Genomic DNA, 23,335 nt, shown 5'->3' with positions numbered 1-23,335 from the left:
TTAGGCTTAAATTTCTGTGAGCGTAATGTAAATTATGTGTACGTTTAGATTAATTATTGTAAAATGTTTGAAAAAGATTGCTCTCCATCACGGTGCTCCCCGGATTTTCAACTAGAAGAGACATGCCAACGAAATCAAGTAAATCAAAAGGCATCGAGCAAGGTTATATGAGCTGAAAATCGAACTCTGAAGCCGTGAACCCAAAAGATTGGAAACGGTTTCCTTTTACCAAAGGCAACATCGACCTTGACCTTAGTGGTAATGTAAGTACAGAAATTTTGTTATTTAACACTAGATAATTTTTTTTAATCTTTTTCGTATTAGCTAGTAAAATTTACTCGATTTTGTTCAAGTAATACAGAATTGATATATAAGACACACACAATATATTAAACCAAACTAACTCTTATGAAATGAAACCTATGAAACAACAATTTCAACCTTTGTTTGTTTGAGGAATTTGAGAGTTCAGCAAGCAAATTTCATTGAAGTTGCTTTAGCAATAAATGAGCACGTGCTTCCGCTAGTCTCCGCTAGATGTCAACCATGCATTGAAACATTATTTTCGTTCTAGCGATGGCTAATCAGTTCGGTCGATAAAGGAACGTTAATTTTTTTTTCTGGGATTTTCATCCTGTAGGATGATTCATCCCTAAAAAGGAACGTTAAAATTGTAGATCGTATTTTTATTCAGTTGTTACATGGTTTACGTAAACTTACTTGAGCTACGTGTAAAAGCTTTTTCGTTAACTATGGTTTACTGATGCGAAATATTACAGGCTTCCTATTAAATCATAAGCAAACCTTTCACATATTACCTTGGCGGTTTCAAAACGGAAATGGTTCAATCGTGAGAGGAAAATATGGATTTGGGTGTGATAACACAACGGACAAAATCAAACACCAGCACATGATGAACTAAGTTCAAGTAAAAATGTTGACCTTTTTATTCCAATAGAGATATTACTATCATTCATGTTGCACAGGAAAAAAATGTATAACCATAAAGAAAAAGCTTCATGTTTTGTTGGGGGTTTTGGTTTAAGGTATAAGAATTACACACGACGTGAACAACAAATTATAACTTATTACACTCTAATATGCATCTCATTCTTGATTTTTTTTTTCTTCATTATTATTTTATATAAATAATCGTCTCGCTCTCTCTGTTTGTGGCCTTGCCAGCCAGCGCTATCTAGCCTTGCTTTCTCTAAAAACGCAAGTTTTCGATTCGATTTAGCACGAAAGTATGTTTTGTTTTCCCTTTTGCTATATATGCTTTGGATTGGTTTTGTATTTCTTTCTATATTGCTCTCTTAAATTGGTTTTGTCTTTGCGTTTCGTTAAGAGGCTGCGTTTCATTTGCATTTTCTCGAAAATGTATTTTTCCTTTTGTTAAAATTCTCATTACATATCATCAATTAGTCCTTCTCATTTTGAATGTTTGTGAAGTTTTGTTTTCCTATATGCTGCCGTATGTGGAATTTTCTACAGAAACCATAAATAGCACTTTGCGCAATAAGTTAAAATAAAAAAACCAAAAGCTCGCGGGTTTGCTACTATCTACCACATGCAAGAAAAGTTGGCTTAAATGAAACCATTTGATGAAACAATAGTAAAACACTGGTATGTGTGAGGTTTGGTCCTCCGTTCTTCTTTTTTTTCTGTTGTAAGGAAACAGAAAGCGGAAATGACCCCCTGCGTATAATCTCTCTTGGTCATCGGTGCTTAACACTAAGTCTTGCTTTTTCATTATATGCTTATTGTTTGTGATTGGATTTTTCCGATATTTCGATATTTTGTAAGGAGAGCAAACTTGAATAAACAATACATAGTTCAATTATGCGTTGATATGGGTAATATTAACAGTACACGGTTTAACAACAATCATTCCAGCTTTGGTTTTCAGTTGCACGTTTCTTACAATCTCTCTATATTCACAATTTTCTCTATACAATTGCATTAGTTTGTTTCGACTTTCCTTTCTTACGGGGAGATTCATCCATTCTTGGCCGTTTCGCCATCCTGCTACACTATTTTAACCTTCATTTCGTAATCCTCTTCACGCAAGTAATTGTGCTTTTCGTTAGTAAGAAAATAGTTTCAAGAATTCATCTACATTTTCTTGGCCGGTGTAACAAGGCACTCGGTATTCATAAATTTTCCGTTTAGTATCTCCATACCTTTTGTTTTCCTAATCGTTGGGAAATCCTCTTCAAGAATGGCACTTGGTGTCGTTGTCATATTTTACTATTTTCTTGTGTTTAAAAAAAATTGTGCTAAGCTGCCTGCCTCTCAGTTTTTGTTTGTCGCTAATTTCCTAATCATATAGGCTAGTTGGATACAATATCATAGATCTGACTAAATTCGATTTTTTTTTTCTATAATTCGATTTTGTCGCTCTCTGTTCAATTATGTTCAGCTACTGATTGTGGCATTGAAATATGCATTTGAAGAAAAGAACGCCAGCAGTAAGTTAAAGAATGCGATTTCAGTATAAGCTTCTCATCGAACCGTGGTAAAGTGGGAACATAAATATTGCTGAATAGAAATTTTGGAATTTATTTTTTTCGAAATAAGCACAAATTATTAAAACAAAATTCATAAACGAATTAAAACAAACGCCAAGGAAACATTTTTTAGACTGAATTGAGTATTATTTTTAACTTTTAACAGTGCAGTGCCTAAAATTTTACTTTACCATGGTTCAACGAAGTGACGTTAACCTGTTTTAGAAACAATATTCTTCCAAACGCATAAAGCTTCTAGGGTTGTTTTTGTTGTATTTTAATGCAAGCAAAGTATTTCGAAACATGTATAAAAGTAAGTGCAGTACCTGCTGCGTAGTTTGAATAGCGCGTGCCCTCTTTTTTGTTTGGATGCTATTCACCATTCAATAGTTCTATAAATTTAGTGAGAGTGGTTAAGTTTCCCCCCTCTCTATTCGACAATAAAACAGGCACGCACAATCACGAAAGTTTTTTTTTGTTTTTGACTCATAATTTAGCAGATAAATAGAACTTATCTTAGAAATTGTTTTATTTTCGTTTAGGTATTTTAGAGCCTAGCTTTCAATCAAAGGCAGTTATGCCTTAATTCTTGCTGTCATACTGAACATTCACACAATTGACGTTTCCTCACTTCCAATTTTTGTTTAAATAAATATATCATAAAAATAATAAATATATGAATCTATCGGGTAGTTTAAGCAGAAAACTGGTGTACGGAGAGAGAGAAAAGTTTTTCAAAGTACCACCACTATACGAGTGTGACGATGCTACTACACAGTGATAAAATATTAAGAACGCAAACAAAACTGACATTTAAATAAGGTCATTCTGCTCTCCCCACTCGGTCCCTATCCGCAACCGGAACGAAACTAGATTAACATAATGTTTTCCTCAACATTGAGTAGCTTGTCGCCGATTTCGTTGGACGAATCGTTCGTCATCAGATTGTTCTGCCACTTGATTTGCTCTTCGTCGAAGGACAGCTCAGCGTCCAGCTTCTCCTGGATTTGATCGAACGACGTTTTGAACCTTTCGTCGATCAAATTGTACGACTGGATCGATGTATTATCGTCGAATTCGTAGTTTTCGATTGAAATGTTATCGAACAGGTTGTCCAGAATCATCTGATTGTCCATCGTTCCATTGCTGCCACTGGGAGGATGCATCGCCTGGCCGCTACTGCTGCTGCCTTCGCCAATGCCGACCGACTTCTTCCGCATGTACTTCAGGGCACCATTTATGCCGCCGCCGGCTGTTGTGGTAGTTGCCGTAGCCGTGGCAATGTATCGTACCTCCTGTCGACCACCGACATCGACCATCTTAACCCTCTTGTTGTCATCGAAGGTCGAGGTCGAACCATTTCCTCGCTGTATCGCACCAAGCACTTCATCCGATTTCCGCTTCAACACACTGTCCCCTTCCTCACTCTTGATTTCTACAATTACATTAGTCCCGTTGCCAATCTTACCACCATCCTTGACCGGTTCGTAGACTACCGACACAGACTGTCCTCCGCCTGGTTGATCTCCTACTACACTTCTTCCAACGTCGCTGCTATTGTTGCTGCTGCTCGGGTATACATTCAACATATCTTCCGGTGTGATGGTGTGCTGCTGTTCTTCCACCTGATTCAGTACAGGTGTGCTCGCTACAATCACTCGATTCTGTTGTTGTTGCTGTTGCTGCTGCTTTTGCAGTTGTTGCTGTTGCTGCAGTTGCTTGGCCTGCAGCTTTGCGCATTTGTTCCTTATTTTACGCTCGTTTTTGGCGTACAACTCTCCCAGTATTTTCTCATCCTTGACGACGAGCGTGGCGATGAATTTGTTCATTTCCTCCTTCGGTGGAGCCCGTTCCGGGTGGACCGTATTAAGGTGCTTCCGGACCGAGGTTTTAGCCTTGAGCGGCGATCGGTCACAGTAGGGACACATGTAGTAGGTGCTATCGTGGATCTCCATGTGCCGCTTCAGCTGGTAGTTCTGTTCGATAGGAAAAGGGAAAGGCTGTTAGATAGTTTTTGATTTCAAATTGGTAATCAAAATTATTTTAATCTGTTTCTAATTTCAACCTGATTCTTATTTCGAGAGATTCGTGAATAATTGATTGAATTTGCGTGTGTTTTTTGTTTTTTAATACGTATATCCATTGGATTCAACAGCTGTTTTAAAACGGTTTCATATTACGGAATATCATCAAAGAATGAAATTATTTTCGAAATTATTTCAAGATGTAAGCAAAGGAAAAACTAAACATTATAAAATGATGATTTTAGTTAAAATAGCACTCCAGGAATGGAACCATTTCTGACCTACACATATTTTAATATTGCGTAGCCTTGTAAATAATTTGGTCAGGAGACAGAAAAGCTTTTGGCACGAACCTATGCTGTCAAACAATAAAGCAATGAACAAAATCTTTCTCGTAGATGTTTTAAAGAAATGTCTGCTTTGAAATGGTGACTTTATTGCAGTTCTAATGAAGCGTAAGACTTTTGAGAAGTTTTATAAGATATGTTTCAAGCAACCACGTAGACCATAGTAAAACAAGTATTGTTACTTGAAGCTGGGTGAAGAGCACCTAAATCAGTGATTTTCAAACTTTTTGGCCGCCCACAGTGATCCAATTCTCAAAAAAGTTGGTAAAAGGTCTGTTTTCAACATTTTTTGCTCTGAAACCTTTTAAAATTGTTCAATAATCATAATTTTATAAAAAACAACATATTATTTTCATATTTTCTTTGAAATTTCTTTTTTTCTTGTTTTAATTTAAATTATAGCTTAGTAAGTAAATTTTTCTAATAGATTGCTGCAAAACCTCTCACATCCTAGAGAGGTTAATTGAATATTAAATTATCTCAAAACTACAATACATATGAAATTAAATCAAACCAGATTGACATGACAACCTCTGGTGTCGATCATTTCTTTTAATTTTTCATTAATTAACGTGTCAGTGTAGAAATTTTATGATAGATGAGAATTATTAACCAATTTCGCCACTACTGATCGAAATTTTGAAATTAAGGTATGTAGGTTTTTCTTTACTTCAATGATCATTTATTCTATCATTTTTTTTTTTTTGACTTTAAACATTTAATCTAAATTTTAAACGAGAAAAACAAACTTAGTGCTTCATATTTTCTGAATTTTTAAATTTAACTTTTTATTTTTATTTTGGATTTTATTTCATATTTCGTATTTTTTAAATAATACCATAAAAATTCCTAATCATTTTTCAAGTTTCAATTGGTCCTCAGGGACTTTGAACAGCAAAAAAGGTTCTTTGATTTGATCAATAATCAGAAGAATATTTGAGAAACCGTAATTTAATTATGTTTTGGGAGTTATTTCTAATTGAAAAAATTACACAGAAATTCATACTGATAATGCTTCAAAAGATGAAAAGGAAGTTTCATGAATGGAATGAGAAAAATCAACCTAGAGATCCAATTGAATATCAATTTAATTTGTGATTCGGGAGGTTATTGGCTTAGAAGTCAAATTTGAAGAAAAAAGTGGTTCAACTCTTTGACGAAGTTCTCCAAGAATGGCAACTCAATTTGCAATAATTTTTAGTCCAGAAATGTGGGAATCTATCCAGAGTGGAGTTTTTTTTTAAATCCCTAGATGAAGTTGTAAAATTCAAAATATTTATCGTTTTTTGCAACTAGATTCCATACAAAAAATTTCAACTTTAGTCCAAAACACTTGAATCAATATAAAAAAATTTCAACTTTAGTCCAAAACACAAATTTTTGTTAGATATGAATATCTATTCGTTTTTCAATGTAAGTAAATCTTTGCGAAATTTTTCAAAAAATATTCAAACGTTTCTTAGCATTTTTTTGAGAACTCCTAAACGGGTATCTAAACTTATGACTATCATTTTCATGGTTTCATGAAGCCTGCAAATGCCGGAACACGATGAAATATTTGGATACATAATTATGGGCACTTCAAAAATCGACTTTCAGTCAGCTTTTCTCGGTTTTGGACCACTGTGCGCCCCCTTTCTCAATATTTTAGACCTCATCGCCTCCCTGCACAGGGGTTTAAAACTCGAAAAACGTGATCATGGGCTTTTTGAAGGCTTAAATATCAAAATAGATTTATGATATGTTTTACAATGTTTCATTGTTTTAAAATGCGCATATTTTTTTGTAAATTATTTCCTGATCAATTCAACTGTAAGTGAGATAATTTTTCAATTTTTTTATTTATCAAAGTTCTATCTTTTGAAACGACATGTTTTAAATGTTGAGATTTATCTAATCGAAGCAATCGATGGGACAAATAACAACATACATATAATTAACAAACAAATATTATATGTAACCATGGAAATAGTTTTAGTATATAAGGTAGCGAAATTAGTCAAATAAAGTATTCCAGTTTCTACCAGCAAGTAGTAAAGTCTCTCCTTTCCACTGCCCAAGTGCTGCACAACAGGTTATGGGCCCAGCACTAGTGGAAAGGAGAAGAAGCGGAATCAACAATGGACAGTCATCCAGCCAGGAAGCCGATGGAAGGACAACGAGCCGAAGCCAAGAGAAGTCAACGAGCCGGGAATCGTGGAAGGTTGTAGGACCAGGAGCCATCTGGAAGGTCGTCGGACCGGGAAGCCAGGTGGAGATCGACAAGTCAGGAAAACGGTGGTCGTCGGACAGGTGCCAAGAAATGTCGTTGGGCCGAATCCATTGCGAGCTGACCGAAATCCATAGGAAGGTCGGCGAGCCGGGAGCCAGAGGAAGGTCGTCGTGCCATTGGTGAGGCGTCGAGCCAATAGGAGAGCGTCGAGCCGGAACCAAACAAGGTCGTCGGGCCGGAGCCACTGGGTGGTCGTCGGACCGGTGCCATGGAAGGTCGTAGGGCTGGGACCACGAATGCGGTCGTCGGGCCAGATTCACTGGTAGGTCGTCGTACCGAAAGCCATGGAAGGTTGGCGAGCCGGTATCATGGAACGTCGTCAAGTCAGGAGGACTTACGAGCGGGATACCACGGAAGGTCGCCGAGCCGGTGCCATGGAAGGTCGTCGAACTGGAACCACTGGGAGGCGCAGGCCTCAGGAAAGGTGTCGAGGCGAAGGAGAAAGTTTCGAGACACAGGAAGAGCGCCGAGACCAGAGCCATGGAAGGTCGTCGGGTCAGAGCCATTGGAGGTCGTCGTGCCAGATCCCGGGAAGGTCGTCAAACTGGACCCATGGAAGGTCATCGCATTGCAACAGGGGTGAGAGCGTATTCCGGTGCGTGCATTGAAGAGTAGCATCCCCAACTTCAGGAGGAGCCGCCGGAGGTAGTTAAAAGACTGCGAATGTGTATGTTGAGGAGGAGTGTTGAGATTGTCTAATCGAAGCAATCGATGGGACAAATAACAACATACACATAATTAACAAACAAATATTATATGTAACCATGGAAATGGTTTTAGTATATAAGGTAGCGAAATTAGTCAAATAAAGCATTCCAGTTTCTACCAGCAAGTAGTAAAGTCTCTCCTTTCCACTGCCCAAGTGCTGCACAACATCAAAGACATGTTTTTTTCAAAAACTAACCTCAAAAAACAAAAAATTCGTTTAACTTTTTTCAAAGCAAGTTTTAAAACCATTTTTGTATGAAAGAGTTGTGACAATTGTAAAACTACACAAAGTTTAAGGGTACTTTTAGGATAATTATTAAAATTATCATAATTTTTAAAATGTTTTCTTTGTTCAATATCTCTGATAGTTGCAAACATATAAAAACTAAAATATATGTATTAGAAAGGGCAATCTCACAACTTTAATCAACATATAGTTTTATTTGTATGCATGAGATTTTACTACTAGAATTACTTAACTGCAAAGGCCTTCAAAAAGTCCATGATCACGTTTTTCGAGTTTAAAATCACTGTGCCCCGAGGGTATTTTAGAACATTTTTTCCCGAAATGCAGTGAAAATTGGTTTATTGAAGTCCTTTCACCGTTCTCTTGTAGGCTTCAATAGGCCCACCTCTCACCTCTCTCACCAGATGGCGATATACTGAGCATAATTTTGTTCGAAAAGATATCATTCAATAGCATAGCTTCTCTCAAAAATCCTGATTCAAGTCACATTGCAGGATTTCAAGATAAGTCATTTTTTTTTTCAAATAAGGATCACCTTTTTTAGGTATTCTGATCCATTACAATCGTTACTTATAAAAATTTCTAAAACTATTTTATAAAAAAAAAATGGCAGAAACACAAAAAACACACCAAAAAAGCGCCTTATAAACAGCCTGGTGATTATAGAGTGAAAAAGATAAATGCAAGTAGGTGTATAGTAAAACACAGCTGCTACATATGTAGGTAGATGTATAAAAAGTTATTATAGAAAGCACTCAATTACCTTCGGAAACACGCGATCGCACTCCTCGCACGGATAGCTGGTGGCGGAGGACGACGAGCAGGATGAAGATGTTTGGTTAGCAGGGTTTCCGCTGTCGCTGTCCTCGTCGCAGCAGGGGTTACTGGTGTTATCGTAAGCAGCGTCCGCCTAATTGGAGTTTGTTTTGGTTTTATAGGAGGTTTTGTGTTGTTGTGTTTTTGTTTTTTTTTTTTGTTTTGTGAAGAAGCCATAGTCAACTCATAGAAAATAGAGTGGGTTCACTTAATCAAAGCGCAAAAAATAAGGATTTTTTTTTGTAACAGGGGATAGGGATTGCAAAAGTTGGAGGAAAAATATACAATTGCACGCCTTAGAATATTGAGGGAAAAATCGAGAAGGGGTTATTAGGGAAAGTGGGTCTCACCCGAAACGCTAGGATTTACAATGGTTAGTGAAGCAGGGTTCTGAAGCTTGGTTTCTTCGGTTACTTACAGAGAGATCCTCGGAATGGAGAAAACTAGCGTTTCCGGATTGATGTTCGTCAACGGACATCAGCTGATGGTTCTCACCGAGACTGTTTTTGATGGGAGAGAGGGTGATCATCTGCGTGTCCCCTGCGATCACTTCACCAGCATTGCTGACGAACGTGGAAGCTGCGTTGATCAACTGGTGTTGGTTGGTGTTGTCCAGTATTGCGCCATTTTCGGTGCCTCCGGTGTAGCCTTCCAGGATCACTTCCGTGCCGGCGTTGGCTTGCAGCGTTGGAATCGAAACGTTCTGGTATTGACTAGTTGGTACAATGGTGGTTTGTGACCCATTTGCTGAAGCCGGGATAATCGATGTCGGTAGAAGCGCTGTCGGTTGATGAAAGTGATGTGTGCCATGGTTCGAGATCGGAACCAACTTTGGTAACTTGTCGGTGGAGTTTAATACTTTAACGTCTATCTTATTACCTAGAGCGTTGCCGTTTTGGTTCAAAAATAGCTGACTAGTATCGATCAGGTTGTTGTTGGTCAACTCGAGGTTCGAGATTATGATGATGCTGTGAGATTTGTTGGAAGCAGCTGCGTTTGCGTTTGCCCCGCCCGGAACGATCGTTCCGGTATCTGTCGCTGCGATCGAGTTCACTGACGGTTGATAAGGCGGGGGAGTAGCTTTTGTCGGTTGTTTCTTTTTGTTGTATTGACGAGGTACGTGGATCGGTTGCTCGGGGATTATTGGTGCAGGTACCGGTGGAGTCGGTTCAGTAGACTCGATTTTCTTATTTTTCTGAGTAAGTTTAGTTGCCAGAGCTTTAGCAATAGCTGGTTTGATTGGAGAAGTTTTCTTCTGATTGATTTGAGTCAGTACCTTTTTTTCGGACTTGTAGTCATTCGAGACGGTGTATACAGTGTGAACCTTTCTGAGATGTTTCTCCAAAGCATTTGGATTTTTGAACAGTTTGGCACAAACAATGCACTTGTACAGCTGTTTTCCGTTTGCAGCCTGCACATCGGTGATCATGTCTTTGCTCGAGCTTGTGTTGGTGATCGGGATCGATGGGATACTAGGTAACGTGACCACTGATGGTTGAGGTTTGACGATCGTACACTCTACTGGTTCAATTTCCATGTTCTGCACTATTATCGGTTCCGGCTCGATCAAAGTGACATTGCTCACATCATCAACTATCATGATATCATTCCGAACGACGTCCAGCGCATCGAGGCTCGGCTTCAAATCGTCCAGCTGTGAATAGTCGAGTTCATCGAAAATCGATTCCTCTTTTGGTTCCATAAAAATTTTATCAACCGACTCTTCGGCGCTGTTCAACACGACCGTTTCGTTGGGATCCTTGTGAATCTTCATGTGACGCTGTAGGGACCACGAGTTGGACAGCACCTTCAAGCATTTCGGACAGTGCAGATAGGTGGTTTTCGACTTGCGCTCCGAACACTCGTGATCCTTGAGCTCATCCGCTTGTTGGAATAGCTAGAAAAAGTAAAAATAATTAATCCAATTCCATTACCAATCAAACCATTTAACCATCTTCACAAACCTTCATACAGAAAACGCACAAAAACAGATTATGCTTCCGCATGTGCTTGTCCAAATTTGACTTGGTCATGTACTTTCGGAGACAAATCTCGCAAGGGAACTTCTTGTCGGCGTCCGGATCGGCACTAGTCGAAGCACCACCACCGGGCGGAACCGAGCTCACTGTCGGAATAGGTACCATGGCCAGATTGTCGTTGATTGTGGCCAACGAATCCGTCGATGACGAGTATCGGCTGTGCAGTTTGTCCACGGTTTGACTGGTGCCACTGATGCTTATGCCGGAATCGCCGAGATTGCTGCCACTGTTGCTACCCCCATCATAGGCTCCCATCAAGTTGCCGGTTCCGAAGGTATCGAACTCTATGTTAACGTCACTGGCTCCGAGTGAAATGTTGATCAGATCGGCAGGACTCAGCGTGTCCTCGGGAAGAGTGTGATAACCAGTGAAGGCAGAGTGCAGCATCTGCTGGTGCTGTTGTTGCTGATGCTGGTGCTGCATTGTTTGTTGAGGTGACTGCTGCTGTATGTTCACAATGTGCGAATGGAGCGTGTGTGATTGTTGTGCCATGGCAGATTGTTGACTAGAATGATGATGCATTTGCGAAGTAGATGGGCTACCGAATGCGCTGAAATCGTCGCATGGTGATCCCGAGTGGTGTGGATTCGGAGGTGCAATCAAGTCGATGTCAAACATACTATAGTGATTGGTGTATTTCGGTGATGTAGTTTTCATTAGACTGTCTATCGGTGGCAATGAGATCTTGTCGTAGTTGGAGCCCATTTCGGCCACCGTTGAACAGAGTCCGGCTCCTCCCATTCCGACACTGGTATTGTTGTTCATATCGCTTCCACCACCGATCATTAGCGAGGAGGCCGAGGTCGACAGCTGTCCACCGGATGTTGAAGGGAAACTGTCGCTGTAGCCTTGGTGCGGATCCAGATCGAAACCGTAGTCCAAACTAACCGATCGAAGAATATTATTGCACACATCAAATGGACTCGGATCGAGCAGGGCCGCACCGATTTTAGCTGCATAGTTACGTGAATACCACACGCGTAGTATATCCCCTAGCTCTATATCTTTTATAGCTGTGTAGTAAATTTCATCGTTTTCCTGGAGAAAGTAGAAATTAGGTTTCTCGTTAAAATGACGATCATAACAAAATACAGTCAAATAAGCAAATTTTAGAGCAAAAAATGGTGGTGTGGGCAATAGTTTTTTTTAAATAGCTATTTAAAATAATACTTCTCATTGTAATGATTGACTATAGACACCATCTATTAAAATAATGAATTCTCAGGACCTTCATTAACGCCTGTATCACCTGTTAAACCAAAAAAGATAACCACCTGAAGTAAAAAAAATGGATGGACATGCGTAACATTTCCTTAAGAGACCTTCACGGGAATTGTTGGCTTATTCACGTTGATAGGAAGCTTTTACCGGAATTCGATCACTCTGACCTTTGTTATCCGTTTACTTTGTAGTTTATGAATTATTCGTAAGGGTTCATTTACAGAAAATGCTGCTAGGGAACTGTCTTGTTCTAAATGCAATTCTTATCCAATATCTCAATAAAATTTAGCGATAGAATTAATTTGCTTACCAAAAGTTAGCGGCCTAACTACCGATTTACGGACATTATCCTAACTACGTTTCCTCTTTATCGTTACATGAAAGGTGATAATCCCCGGCAATCGGATCGCAGATCATGAATTTACTCTAAGTTACCTCCTCTTTCATTTTGACCGTTGCCGACGAAAACTCTACATACTGGTTTTGCTAAATATGATTAAGTAACCAAGCCTATAAACGAATGGTCTTGAGCTGTGCTGTAAGGGAGTTTCCCTTCCTGAGGATTGACATTGATCACGCTGAATAAAGGGACTTCATCTGCATTTGCTATTCAGTCAACGCATTGAACCAAATATAATTATCACCAGGCATCCAAAAGAAGAAAAAGCAGATTGATCAACGCAGACCTCGACGAATACGGGAACGATTTTGGGATAACCATTGGAAACTCAGTACCGTACGTCCGAACTTATCGTGATCCATCCGAACAAGAATAACGGTATAAGGTTGAAAAACTTTGCGCAATTAGAGAAATGGCCATCTGAGTAGCACATATCTAACATAACTAGGTATTTTTAAGAACATTTCGGTAGTAAATTTTGAAAATCGCGAATGTGCCAAATGTAAACAAATCTCGCGTGAGCTTTCATTACGTCGTATGAAACAAAATGTATACAAACAGTTTTATTACGTGTGGTCTCTACTACCTGGTCTGGTGTCCCTACTACCAGAACGGTGTCGATCGGCTCGAGGCCATTCAGCGGCGATTCTTGCGATATGCCTTTAGACACCTGAACTGGCAAGCCCCTTTTCGCTTGCTTAGTTACGAAAATCTATGCCGCCTCATAGAAATTGACACCCTTCAAGCCCGCAGACAAGCAGCACGTACCTCATTTGTCACCGACCTCCTGACATCGCGAATCGACTGTCCCACGCTACTGGAGGCTATTCCGCTTAGTGTACGACCCCGTGGATTTAGAAATCAGGATCTTCAATTGTACATTCCCTTTCGAATGAACGATAACGGAGCTAACAGCGCCCTCATCGGTGCAATGAAATCGTTCAACCGTTTTTCGGAGTTTTGACTTCGACGTTTCAAGGGATGTTTTCCGAAGAAAGTGATTAGGGCCTTGAGAACCCCATAGTTAGATTTTAATGTTTTGTTTTTAACTTTAATTTTAAGTAATCATTTGGATCAACATGTGATCCGTTGATAAAAAATAAATAACAAATAACAAATTAAGGACGGTGGCATCCTGATGGACAATCGTGAGGTGATTCCCGACGTAGCCAACGATGTACAGGAGCAACAAACCAGCTGGGAAGGATGGCATCGCAGCTGAAATCGTCTAAATGGGTCCGGACAAGTTGGCATATTCCCTACATCGGTTGATGGTTCGGAGCTGGGGCACAGAACAGCTACCGGAGGAGTGGAAGGAGGCAGTAATATGCCTCAGCGAGCGAGCGATCACTGTCCTCAATGTCGCCTTCGGTCTACGACGGACCACATCTTCACACTATGGCAAATCCTCTAAAAATACCTAGAACACCAAATCCCTTCGCACCATTTATTCATCGACTTCAAAGCCGCATATGACACGATCGACCGAGACAAGCTATGGGAAAGGACGAGAATGGCTTCTCCGGGAAGCTGACCAGACTGATCAAGGTGAAGATGGCTGGAACTCAGTGCTTTGTGCGGATTTCGGGTGGATTGTCGAGTTCATTCGAATCGCGCAGCGGGCTTCGACAAGGCGATGGTCTCTCCTGCATGATGTTCAACGTGGCACTAGAAGGTGTTATTCGACGAGCAGTGGGCGAAATGCGGGACACGATTTTCAACATATCTGATTTGCCGACGACATTGATATAGTCGGTCGATCATCTGTGGCGTTGGAGGAGTTCTACCATGTAAATAACACCATGTGAATAAACAAATATCCCAAAGTTGGATCAAATGATCGCAGAACATAGAACAATACAAGGAGAAAAAGATGTCAGTTGTCTGTGAAAGACTTCGCATGGTGTCATTGAATCGATTGTAAATGAGGTGTTTGGTGAAAGACGACGACGACTAGTGAACCAGAAAGCGATTGATGAGAAGAATCAACAATGAAAGGTTGAAAGAGTCAAAACTGCGAAACAGAATTTGCTGTTGGGAGAAACGCGAGTGTCAGAAACGACGCGTAGATGTTCTTTAGAACAGTCATAGTCGCAATGTTAAAGACGGCAATCTGCTTGCTTCCAACCAGACAATTGCACCTATATCGATCCAAAGATTACTTTCAGAGAAGCACTAAACAAGAACATGACAAGGATTGATTGTGGTGAGTGACAGTCAAGCTGTTTAGTCATATGATGCAGAGAGGAACGGTATCCCGGAAGCTGGTAGTTGCAAGAAAGATCTACCGGATTAAAGTAAGGGTTCGCGTGAATGGAAATTCGAAGGAGGACTATCGAGTACTTGAACGCCCTTTTTTATTTTGGATCGCAGACCTGGTAGTTTAAAAAGAGTCAAATAAATCGGTGAAGTGTCTGATTTTCCGACATGTTTTCATTCCTGGGGATCGGGAAATCTGGCAGTCGTTTTCTCGGTAATTCCCGGATAAAAAAAAACCCAGGTAATTGCTAAGGATAGTCTAGGATGTTTCTTATCTCCGATACTATTCTTATCGTAATGGATGAGCTCTTGACTGGATCGACCGTCTGTAGGCCAAACCGAGAATTGCCGTGAATCGTTCGCCAACGACCTTGATCTGGCTCGGATCAAAAAGCCCGTTTTGCGTTTGCGTGTCTCCGACATATGACATCTGACGGTCTCAACAGATCTGTCTACGAATAAAAACTAGAATCTTCCACTCAAACGTCAAATTTTTATTTTTGTACGGCTGCTAAACTAGGCGCGATAAAGACGCGAAAACTGTAAGTATTTGTGAATCGCTGCCTGCGGAATATCATCCGTGCTAGGTGCTCTTGCAACTGGATCTATATCGCCGGTTTAATCAAAAGGTGTTAGAAATCGAGATTCGGGAACGTATGTGGAGATGGATTGGGCACACGCTACGAAGAGACGAGAACGAGATTTGCAGAGAGGCGCTTGACTAGAATCTAGATGGCCATCGAGATGCAAGCCCAGAAACTCCTGCAGCGTAGTATAACCGCTGAAATCCGCACAGTTAACGAAAACCTTGGCTGGCAGCAAGTGAAGACGCTGGCTTCGCCAGTAGTGGAGATCTTTTTTTTAAGTAAGTTATGAAGTAGCATAACTTGCACAATTTTCAACCGATTTTGATGAGAAACCTCTTGATTTTTTGTTTTAAATTAATATTCAAAGTTTTCCTTCTACTGCATGAATTATGAAACCGTTAAGAAAAAAATATTTTTAAAATAAAAAAAATTGAACTATAGGATTACTTAAAAAAAAAATACGACTCTGCATCGATAATTTTGAATTTTTCTTTCAAAATGCAGGGGGGAATATATAAAGTTTGGAATATTTAACGTAAATTTCGAAAAAAATATCAAATATCTGAAAGATTACAAGACCAAATAACGAATTTCGTAAGATTGGAGTTATTTCACCTTTTGTATTCTTAATTTGATTGAATTTTTCGAGAAAAAAATTACTTGATTTATAGGGAGAAGGAGTAGGCTGTGACCGTTTATGACGTGTGTTTTTTTTTCGGCTGCAAATTTGTGCTCCCGAAAATGAAATTATTCTTGAAGAATTTAGAATTGTGCTCAGCTGAGTTTAGGAAACTATCGCTATGCCTTCCGGACTGGTCCTGGATCATATTCATTCGTGAAAGACGGCAATCTTCGGAGGACTCATTAAGATAAGTGTTTTTCTTTATTATCATTTTCTTCAGTTTAGAATGGTCATTTTGTAAATTATTGAACATTGAATATTTTTTCGAAGTTTGAACGTCTAAAAAAGATTTAAAAAAAGGCAGCCAAGCCAGTTCGGTAGATAAGAAAAAAATAAGACAAGTCTAAATTCCATTTTCCATTGAATGTCGCACTATTTTTATGCTGCAAAAGCAATGCAATTTATGAACAAATTTTATCAAAAAGTATTGATTGATCAAACCAAGCCTCAAGATATCGAAAGGTAATTACTTTTCTTACCTAAGTATAAGAATTTGATGCAAAAAGTATGTATATCTAAACTTCTTGTTAAATTTTAATATGCTCTTCAGATGTATAGATCTTTACACTTGTCAAAAGTGTCTCCTGATCATATCCCTTTTCCCAACATCCACACCAAAATTGTTTTGCTAGGATGCAGAGGTGACCTCGGTCCTAAAGCTTAAGTTTATTTTCTTTCATCCTTTTCTCTTATTTTCCTCTATCTTTTGACTACTAGGACGTGGTCGGCGCCGTTATTGATGTATAAAGAGAGAGCATCAGTTTTGTTCATTGAGAATATGCTGTCAATCCCAGACACGATTCTTTTGACCTCTGGACAAAATTTAATGATGATGGAATAAAGTCAAACACAAATGTAACAAAGCAGTTTCAGTAATAGTTTAAGGCAGGGGTGAGCAACCTTTTGAACCAACGGGCCAATTAAAATTTGAAAGCTTGCCGGCGGGCCGCACTTAATTTTTTTTTTTTTGTGATAATTATCAGAGCTTCACATCATATCATTCAAAAACACATTCATAACTACAAATTTTGGCGAAAACAAATCTAAAAAGGAAAGATAAAACTAATTCACGTGCTCAAACACAGTAATTCAACACGGCTTTTTAAATACCCGATATTCTAAAGATACCTCACTAAATCTTTCTCATTTTTAAATTCTCTCAATTTTAATAGTACTTCTTGTCGAACATTCGTTCTTCAGCATTCTTGTTCAAACCGATGATATTATTCGTCATCACTTCCATTTAAAAAAAATTCTGGAGCTTACCACAGTGATAACTAAAAGTGTGATAAAAATATTTTTAAAGAAATCATTGTCTTCTTAGCGTTGTACTTTGAATCGCTATTCGACTTTCTGTAAGTTTTTTCATCAATTAAAACTTGTCCTCAAAGCCTAGATGATTTTTTCCTACAAACGCTAAAACACCCGTTTTTTAATTTGAAGTTCTGTATTGGATTATTGCATTCAGACGTTGAGCAAGTTTGTCGAACTCACAGAAAAATGCTTAATTTCATATATTTTTTTGGCAACTTTTTTCAAATCTACTTTCTTGATTTTAGAATTTTTATCCACATTTTTTATCATTGACGATAGGATTTCTAGAGCAATATTTTGACTCTGGTAATGTATATTGCAAATAAGAAGTGAAATAACTAAATTTATTTGGTTTAGTTTTTTTTGCCAGTATTTGAATGCTAACAGAACAAACCTTTTTGCGGAATTTGATAGAATAATTAAAAAAATATCTGTTGAATATATATTTTTTTTTTCATGCATCCTTATTTTTGCTTGAAATGAAAATAATGACTTCACTAAACGGGCTTCGAAACTCCTTGGATCATGTGTAGGTTCCGATTTTTGGCTGTTTTTCCGACTCACTTTAATAAATTTTGCTCTCAAAGTGGTAGGAGTTAATAAATAAGGAAAAAGTATGCTGAATAAAAAAAAAACACTCCAATACTACGTTATGCCAATAAACAATATTGCAAAATTGCAAACAATAAACGCTTAAAATGCTAGAAAAAAGTTAACAATCTGAAATTTTCCTAACTGTCCATTGTAAAAAAAAGTTAAGGCATTCAAATTTGAAAAAAGCATCGCGGGCCGCACAAAAGAGTCTCGCGGGCCACATGCGGCCCGCGGGCCGCGGGTTGCTCACCCCTGGTTTAAGGTGGCATTTCGGGTTCAATGACTAAAGGTGGATGTGAGTAGTCAATCAAGCTAAGCTAAGCTAAACTAAAAATTACTTGATTTATAGGTTCTGTGCAACGATATAGTATGCAATTTTTTTGTATACAAGCTTTCGTGCAATTCATTCCAGTTTATTTGTTTTTCGCATTATTTTTTATTTTCCCCCTCCTCGCGATGTCCCAACTCCGAGTGACAAAAGAAGGGTTTGAAATTTGTTCCGGCCTTATAAGAAAAAATATATTTTAAATTGTAGCGTAGCTCCAGATATTTGAACTTGTGTACATTTTTTTAGAAAATTTTTTTGAGTTTTTTTTTTTAGATATTTTTTTTGCCAAATTTTTTTTCCGGGATACCTATCTAAAGCGTCCGATTTTAAATTAGAAATGATCTTCAGCGATCTAAGTTCTAAGGACCAAGCTGTTAACTAGTGTTTATATTTGGACTGTTAAATTTTGATAATTTTGACCCTTCAACCGCATCAAATTATTTTTGAAAAACATTTAAAAAGTAAGAAAAAAATGTTCAAAGTTAGTCCACAAAGTTGAAATGAAATAAAATTGAGACATAGTTTCATACCTGGTAGCAAATCAAGTTCTGTTCGTTGGAAAACCGCGCCAGGCTGACATGTATCATCCAGTTGCACTTGTTGTCGTTCCTGGTGTCCAGATATACGTTGCGTCCATTGAACAGGGTCTGCAGATCAAAGTCCAGCTCGTTGGCCACCGAACTGCCCCCGTAGTAGCAGGGAGTGGCGAAGAGCACCAGCGGAAACGGGATGTTCTTGATCGGTGCGTACGATTTCTGCGCCAGCAACGGCCCGAAGCGGGTGCCTTTGGCAAACTTCTGTGACGTCACTACGCAACTGGTTCCGTCCGCTCCGTCCATGATGAGCAACCCGTTGGGTACCGATGACCTTGAGAGGTTGAGCGAAGGCTTATCCGGGACCTTGGTTTGACCGGTGGCGGGAGATAAAACGAGAAAACATTGTTGATTACCTACTTGTTACTTTACAATATGGGGGTCGGTAATGTTGTGAATGGGAAAAACACGATCGTTTCGATCCGTCCATTTGCAAAGTGGCTGCAACATGGGTATAAAAATATTGACTTTTTTCGTCGAGCTGCGCAGAGACCGTCTAATGGTTGAGCAGACTGCGCACATGTTGTCATGGACATTAAAATGCGTAAATTATATAATTTAATCAGGTCAAGCTGCACTTCCTGTCCGAGCTGGCAGTAGGGCTTAAGGCTCCCCACCAGTGGGCGCCCGCTGGGGGTGGAATTTCACTCAACAAATGGGTGAAAACAAACATACTACCATAAATGGTATTAATGAAGGAAGGGTTGGCACACACACTCGGTTTTACTTACATGATCTCCTTTGGCGAATTCTGGACAATTTTGGGTATAATGTGAGGCTCCACATATGTTGCACACTAGTATCATGATGATGGTACGAGCCCCAGGATTTGGTGGTTGTTTTCCGTGGATCGCAGGTTGATACGAGATACGGTTCCGAAACCACAATCAGTCAGAGCAGGAATATTGGAGGACCAGTTTCGTCGACGGCAGCAGACACAGAGAAACAGAGAAAGAGAGATCAGTATCCAGGGATTGTGGTGCTCGTTCCAGATCTTGGTATGTTGGCTGGCTGGTTGGATTGGCCTGTTGGCGATCGAGGGCCGTTTTTCGTGAAGAGAGTGAGAGTGTTTTTCGCCAGCCAGCTGTCAGGGCAGCACGGTGACTACGGTCTGGGACCCACACACAAAGCCGTGTTGTGTCTGCCCACCACCTAAACCTGCTCACGACGAACGGACGGACTGGTTTTTTGGTAATGCTTGTTGGCGAACCCTCTAGTGTCACGACGTTCGATATTATGAGCGAACGACTTATGTGCGCACGCTAATGTGTGTGCGAGAAAATCCAAGTTGTGCGGAAAAATAAGTCAGAAAATGGATACCACTTTTCCCTGCCCACTTTCCCAAAAGTTGCCAACTTAACCTCGTTCGAACGATAAATTTTCCAACCCACTTAGGGCAGCCTAAACTCGATCGAGGCACGATCTTCCCTGGCAGAAAAAGGTCGATGATTATGTTTTTTCGATCACAAGTCTATCGAGAATCGTGACCCCGATCTAAGCCTCCACCAAATGCACTTTCTAATGAGCTCGGCCAGCTTTGGAGTTGGCTCTGATGGCCCCTCGGGGCGACCCCATTGCGCGACCCTTCGGGGGAAAACGACTTTCGTAGGCCAAACACGACCAAACCGAATCGTTTCAGTACCATGAGAAAAAAGCTTTCGCAACTCTTACCTTTTTCGACCAGCTGTACATTATTATTTAGCACTGATAATGCATCAAAACAAATATTTGGTGATAAGTCACTCATAACGGAGGCCTCGGAGCCTGATACGTTTCTTGCTACGCTTAATTACACTTTTTTCCTCGATCGATCGCGCAGCTAGCCAACAATCGTGGAGTGAGAAATAAATAAATAAAAAGACTGAAGAAAACGACCAAAGAGCAGGCGAAAAGTCCGAACTATGGTGAATTCAGTCAAGAAAATACGCTTATACTAATCCAATTTTCCTCTGGCCTGTGTCCTGTGTCTCGACTCGACTCGACAACCCAGAGGCCCCATGTCAGAGTATATTATTACTTAAGCTTAGGCCAGAGCAACCCATCGCACAACTACCTAGGCCCGGTTGCTGCTGGTGAAATATCTATCGCACATCCACGTGCTCGCAGCCTACCATACACAACACATGCTCTCCCTCTATCTCTTTTCTAATGGCTTAAGTCATACAGACAGGCAGACAGATCCGAAAAGGGTCGTCGTGATTTCCGTGTATGTGGCGGCCTACCATAGCCGTGCCAGAGATAGCCATATCATAGACGTAAGTAGGTACTACACAGGTACCTGCTTGCTTCAAAATAGCAGAGAAAAGTTGGTACATTCTGTGTGTTTACTTGAGCACGGAGCACACGCGCACATTCGAAATGGACACAGAGTCAGTCTCACAGTCAGTCAGTTAACCAGCCAGCCTGCAAGTATAATTGCAGTAGGAATATGCATGAGCAGTCCATCGAGGCGACCAGAATGTAAAAATCGTTGATAGCTAACTGAAAATGTTCTGCAAAACATTTAGTAATTAAGTGTAATTAATAAAATACTAATATCACATCTTTTCATATTGATTAAATTTTTCTAGAAAAATATTAACAACGATTAACAAAAATTTATTGTGCGTTCTGGGTTCGAATCCCGGATAAGCTATGGATTTTGGATTCGAACTCCTTTTTCGAAAAATGGAGTTAGATCTGTGAGGAGTATCTGGGTAACCTTTCTAAGCCCGACAATATGTTTCCTCCAACTGGTATCATTAAGAGATAAGTGTCTCATCAAACTACAAAATTACCTTGAATTTTCCACCTAACGCCTCTTCTAAGTAGAGTCAATTTCCCACAGCTATTGATTTGAATCTTTGAAAAAAATTTTCTAAACACTGCAAACAAAGGTAGAAAAATACTATCAATGATCGAACAAAAGTTAAAACCTAAAGTTTAAGTCTGCAATTTCCATTCCAGTTGAAACACGTTGAACATAAAATATGAGATGTCTCTTTCTTCATTTTTCGGCTGAGTCTTAACAGAAATTGATGTCCGTATAAGTTGTCGATTGTTGTCATATGTTGAAAAAATAGAGATCGTACACACAAAACTTTCGGGGCTCCACTTAGCAAAATTTCACTGTTACTTTCCGTTAGCAAAAATATTTTTTTACCGTCGATTTAGCAAAAAGCTAAATTTACTTGATTTTAGTAGTTTTAAAGTTTATCTTGCTTGATTTTAGTAAAATGAAGGTTGTTTAGCCGCTTTGTGTACAGACAGCAGCCGCCGCGTGTTGGGAGGAAAAAAACAAACTGACACGATTGAGCGCGGTTCCGAAAGTTCGATTCTGGTGGTTTTAAAGGTGGCTAATTCAACTACGATATACTAGCCTAATTGACGCCGGAAGCGTACAGGTAGGGTCAATTATAAATTATACAGATTTTCCAACTTTTTAATTTCAAAACTGTTTATTATTTTTCTACCAGGTTACAACTTCAAAAAGAAATCCTCAACGGTCTGGAAATGGAAAGGACCGAGATTGAAAGTTCAACGAGCTCCATCCGACACACAACTTAGTGCATTCGTTGGTAAGAATGGCATTGCATTTCGCTCGCCGGAAAGTGCGTCCCCAGGATCGGAACTTCTGTTCTACAAAGTGTTTTTTTTTTTTTGGAAAAATGTGAACAATAAATTAAAAGTGAATGAAATTTGAGTATTGTATTTAATAATCAAACATTCCCCCTAAATCTCCAGAGAAAAGCCCATAAATTTTGAAATTTCAGGTCCGGCGATCTTTTTCTCCGGTTTTTGCTAGAAAAGGGAGCAAAAATTGCGGCGGCTAAATTTTTCTCTCGTTTGCTAAAATTTTAGTTCGAAAAAATTGCTAAATTGATTGCTAAGATTTTAGCTGGTCAAATTTGAGCAAAATTTTGCTAATTTTCGGCCTCGAAAGTTTTGTGTGTATTTTAAATCTTCGATTGGAAACTAAAATAAAAGCTGAAGGATGATTTCCAAAAAATAGAAAATAAACTTTAAGTGGTAGACAAATGATACAAAATAAAAGCTACACACAAAACTTTTGGAGCTCCACTTAGCAAAAATTCGCTGTTACTTTCCGTTAGCAAAAATATTTTTTTACTTTCGAGTTAGCAAAAAACTAAATTTACTCAATTTTAGTAATAAGAAAGTTAATCTTGCTTGATTTTAGTAAAAGTAAGGTTTTCTAGCCGCTTTGTTCATAGACAGCAGCCGCCGTCAGTTGGGAGAAGAACAACAAATCGAATTGATCAGTGCGGTTCTGATAATTCGATGATTGCGGTTCATTTGGTGGCTAGTTCAACGTAAAAATGGTGGTCAAATAGACACCGGATGCGTACAGGTAAGGGCCGATCTTGAAGTGTACCGATTTTCCGATTGTGAAATTC

General features: G+C 39.3%; 1 protein-coding gene across 2 annotated transcripts; it reads right to left on the bottom strand.

Annotated features, from left to right (window-relative positions):
* Nucleotides 1-947: 947 nt before the first annotated feature.
* LOC129758513 (uncharacterized) lies at nt 948-20,932 on the bottom strand. Of its 2 annotated transcripts, XM_055756023.1 has the most exons (7): nt 20,613-20,932; nt 19,673-19,737; nt 18,879-19,247; nt 10,889-12,001; nt 9,343-10,821; nt 8,872-9,018; nt 948-4,486 (listed from the first exon to the last, which is right to left on the bottom strand). In XM_055756023.1, exons 1-7 carry the CDS (start codon nt 20,686-20,688, stop codon nt 3,380-3,382), a joined length of 4,356 nt encoding a protein of 1,451 aa, XP_055611998.1. In that variant the 5' UTR covers nt 20,689-20,932; the 3' UTR covers nt 948-3,379. The 2 variants fall into 2 exon arrangements, with proteins under 2 accessions (XP_055611998.1, XP_055611999.1); XM_055756024.1 differs by lacking the exon at nt 8,872-9,018.
* Between the last annotated feature and the right edge of the window lie 2,403 nt (nt 20,933-23,335).

Source organism: Uranotaenia lowii, chromosome 3 (assembly GCF_029784155.1).
Source record: "Uranotaenia lowii strain MFRU-FL chromosome 3, ASM2978415v1, whole genome shotgun sequence".
Lineage (NCBI taxonomy): Eukaryota > Metazoa > Arthropoda > Insecta > Diptera > Culicidae > Uranotaenia > Uranotaenia lowii.
The sequence above is the reverse complement of the archived record's forward strand: the minus strand, read 5'-3'. Positions and strand labels throughout refer to the sequence as shown.

Excerpts from the sequence above, each read along its gene's own strand:
- LOC129758513 (XM_055756023.1), bottom strand. The coding sequence starts at position 20,688 with ATGAGTGACTTATCACCAAATATTTGTTTTGATGCATTATCAGTGCTA. Across the intron at positions 10,822-10,888 it reads TGTGCGTTTTCTGTATGAAG|CTATTCCAACAAGCGGATGA; the intron begins GTTTGTGAAGAT and ends TACTTTTTCTAG. Across the intron at positions 4,487-8,871 it reads GCGATCGCGTGTTTCCGAAG|AACTACCAGCTGAAGCGGCA; the intron begins GTAATTGAGTGC and ends CCTATCGAACAG.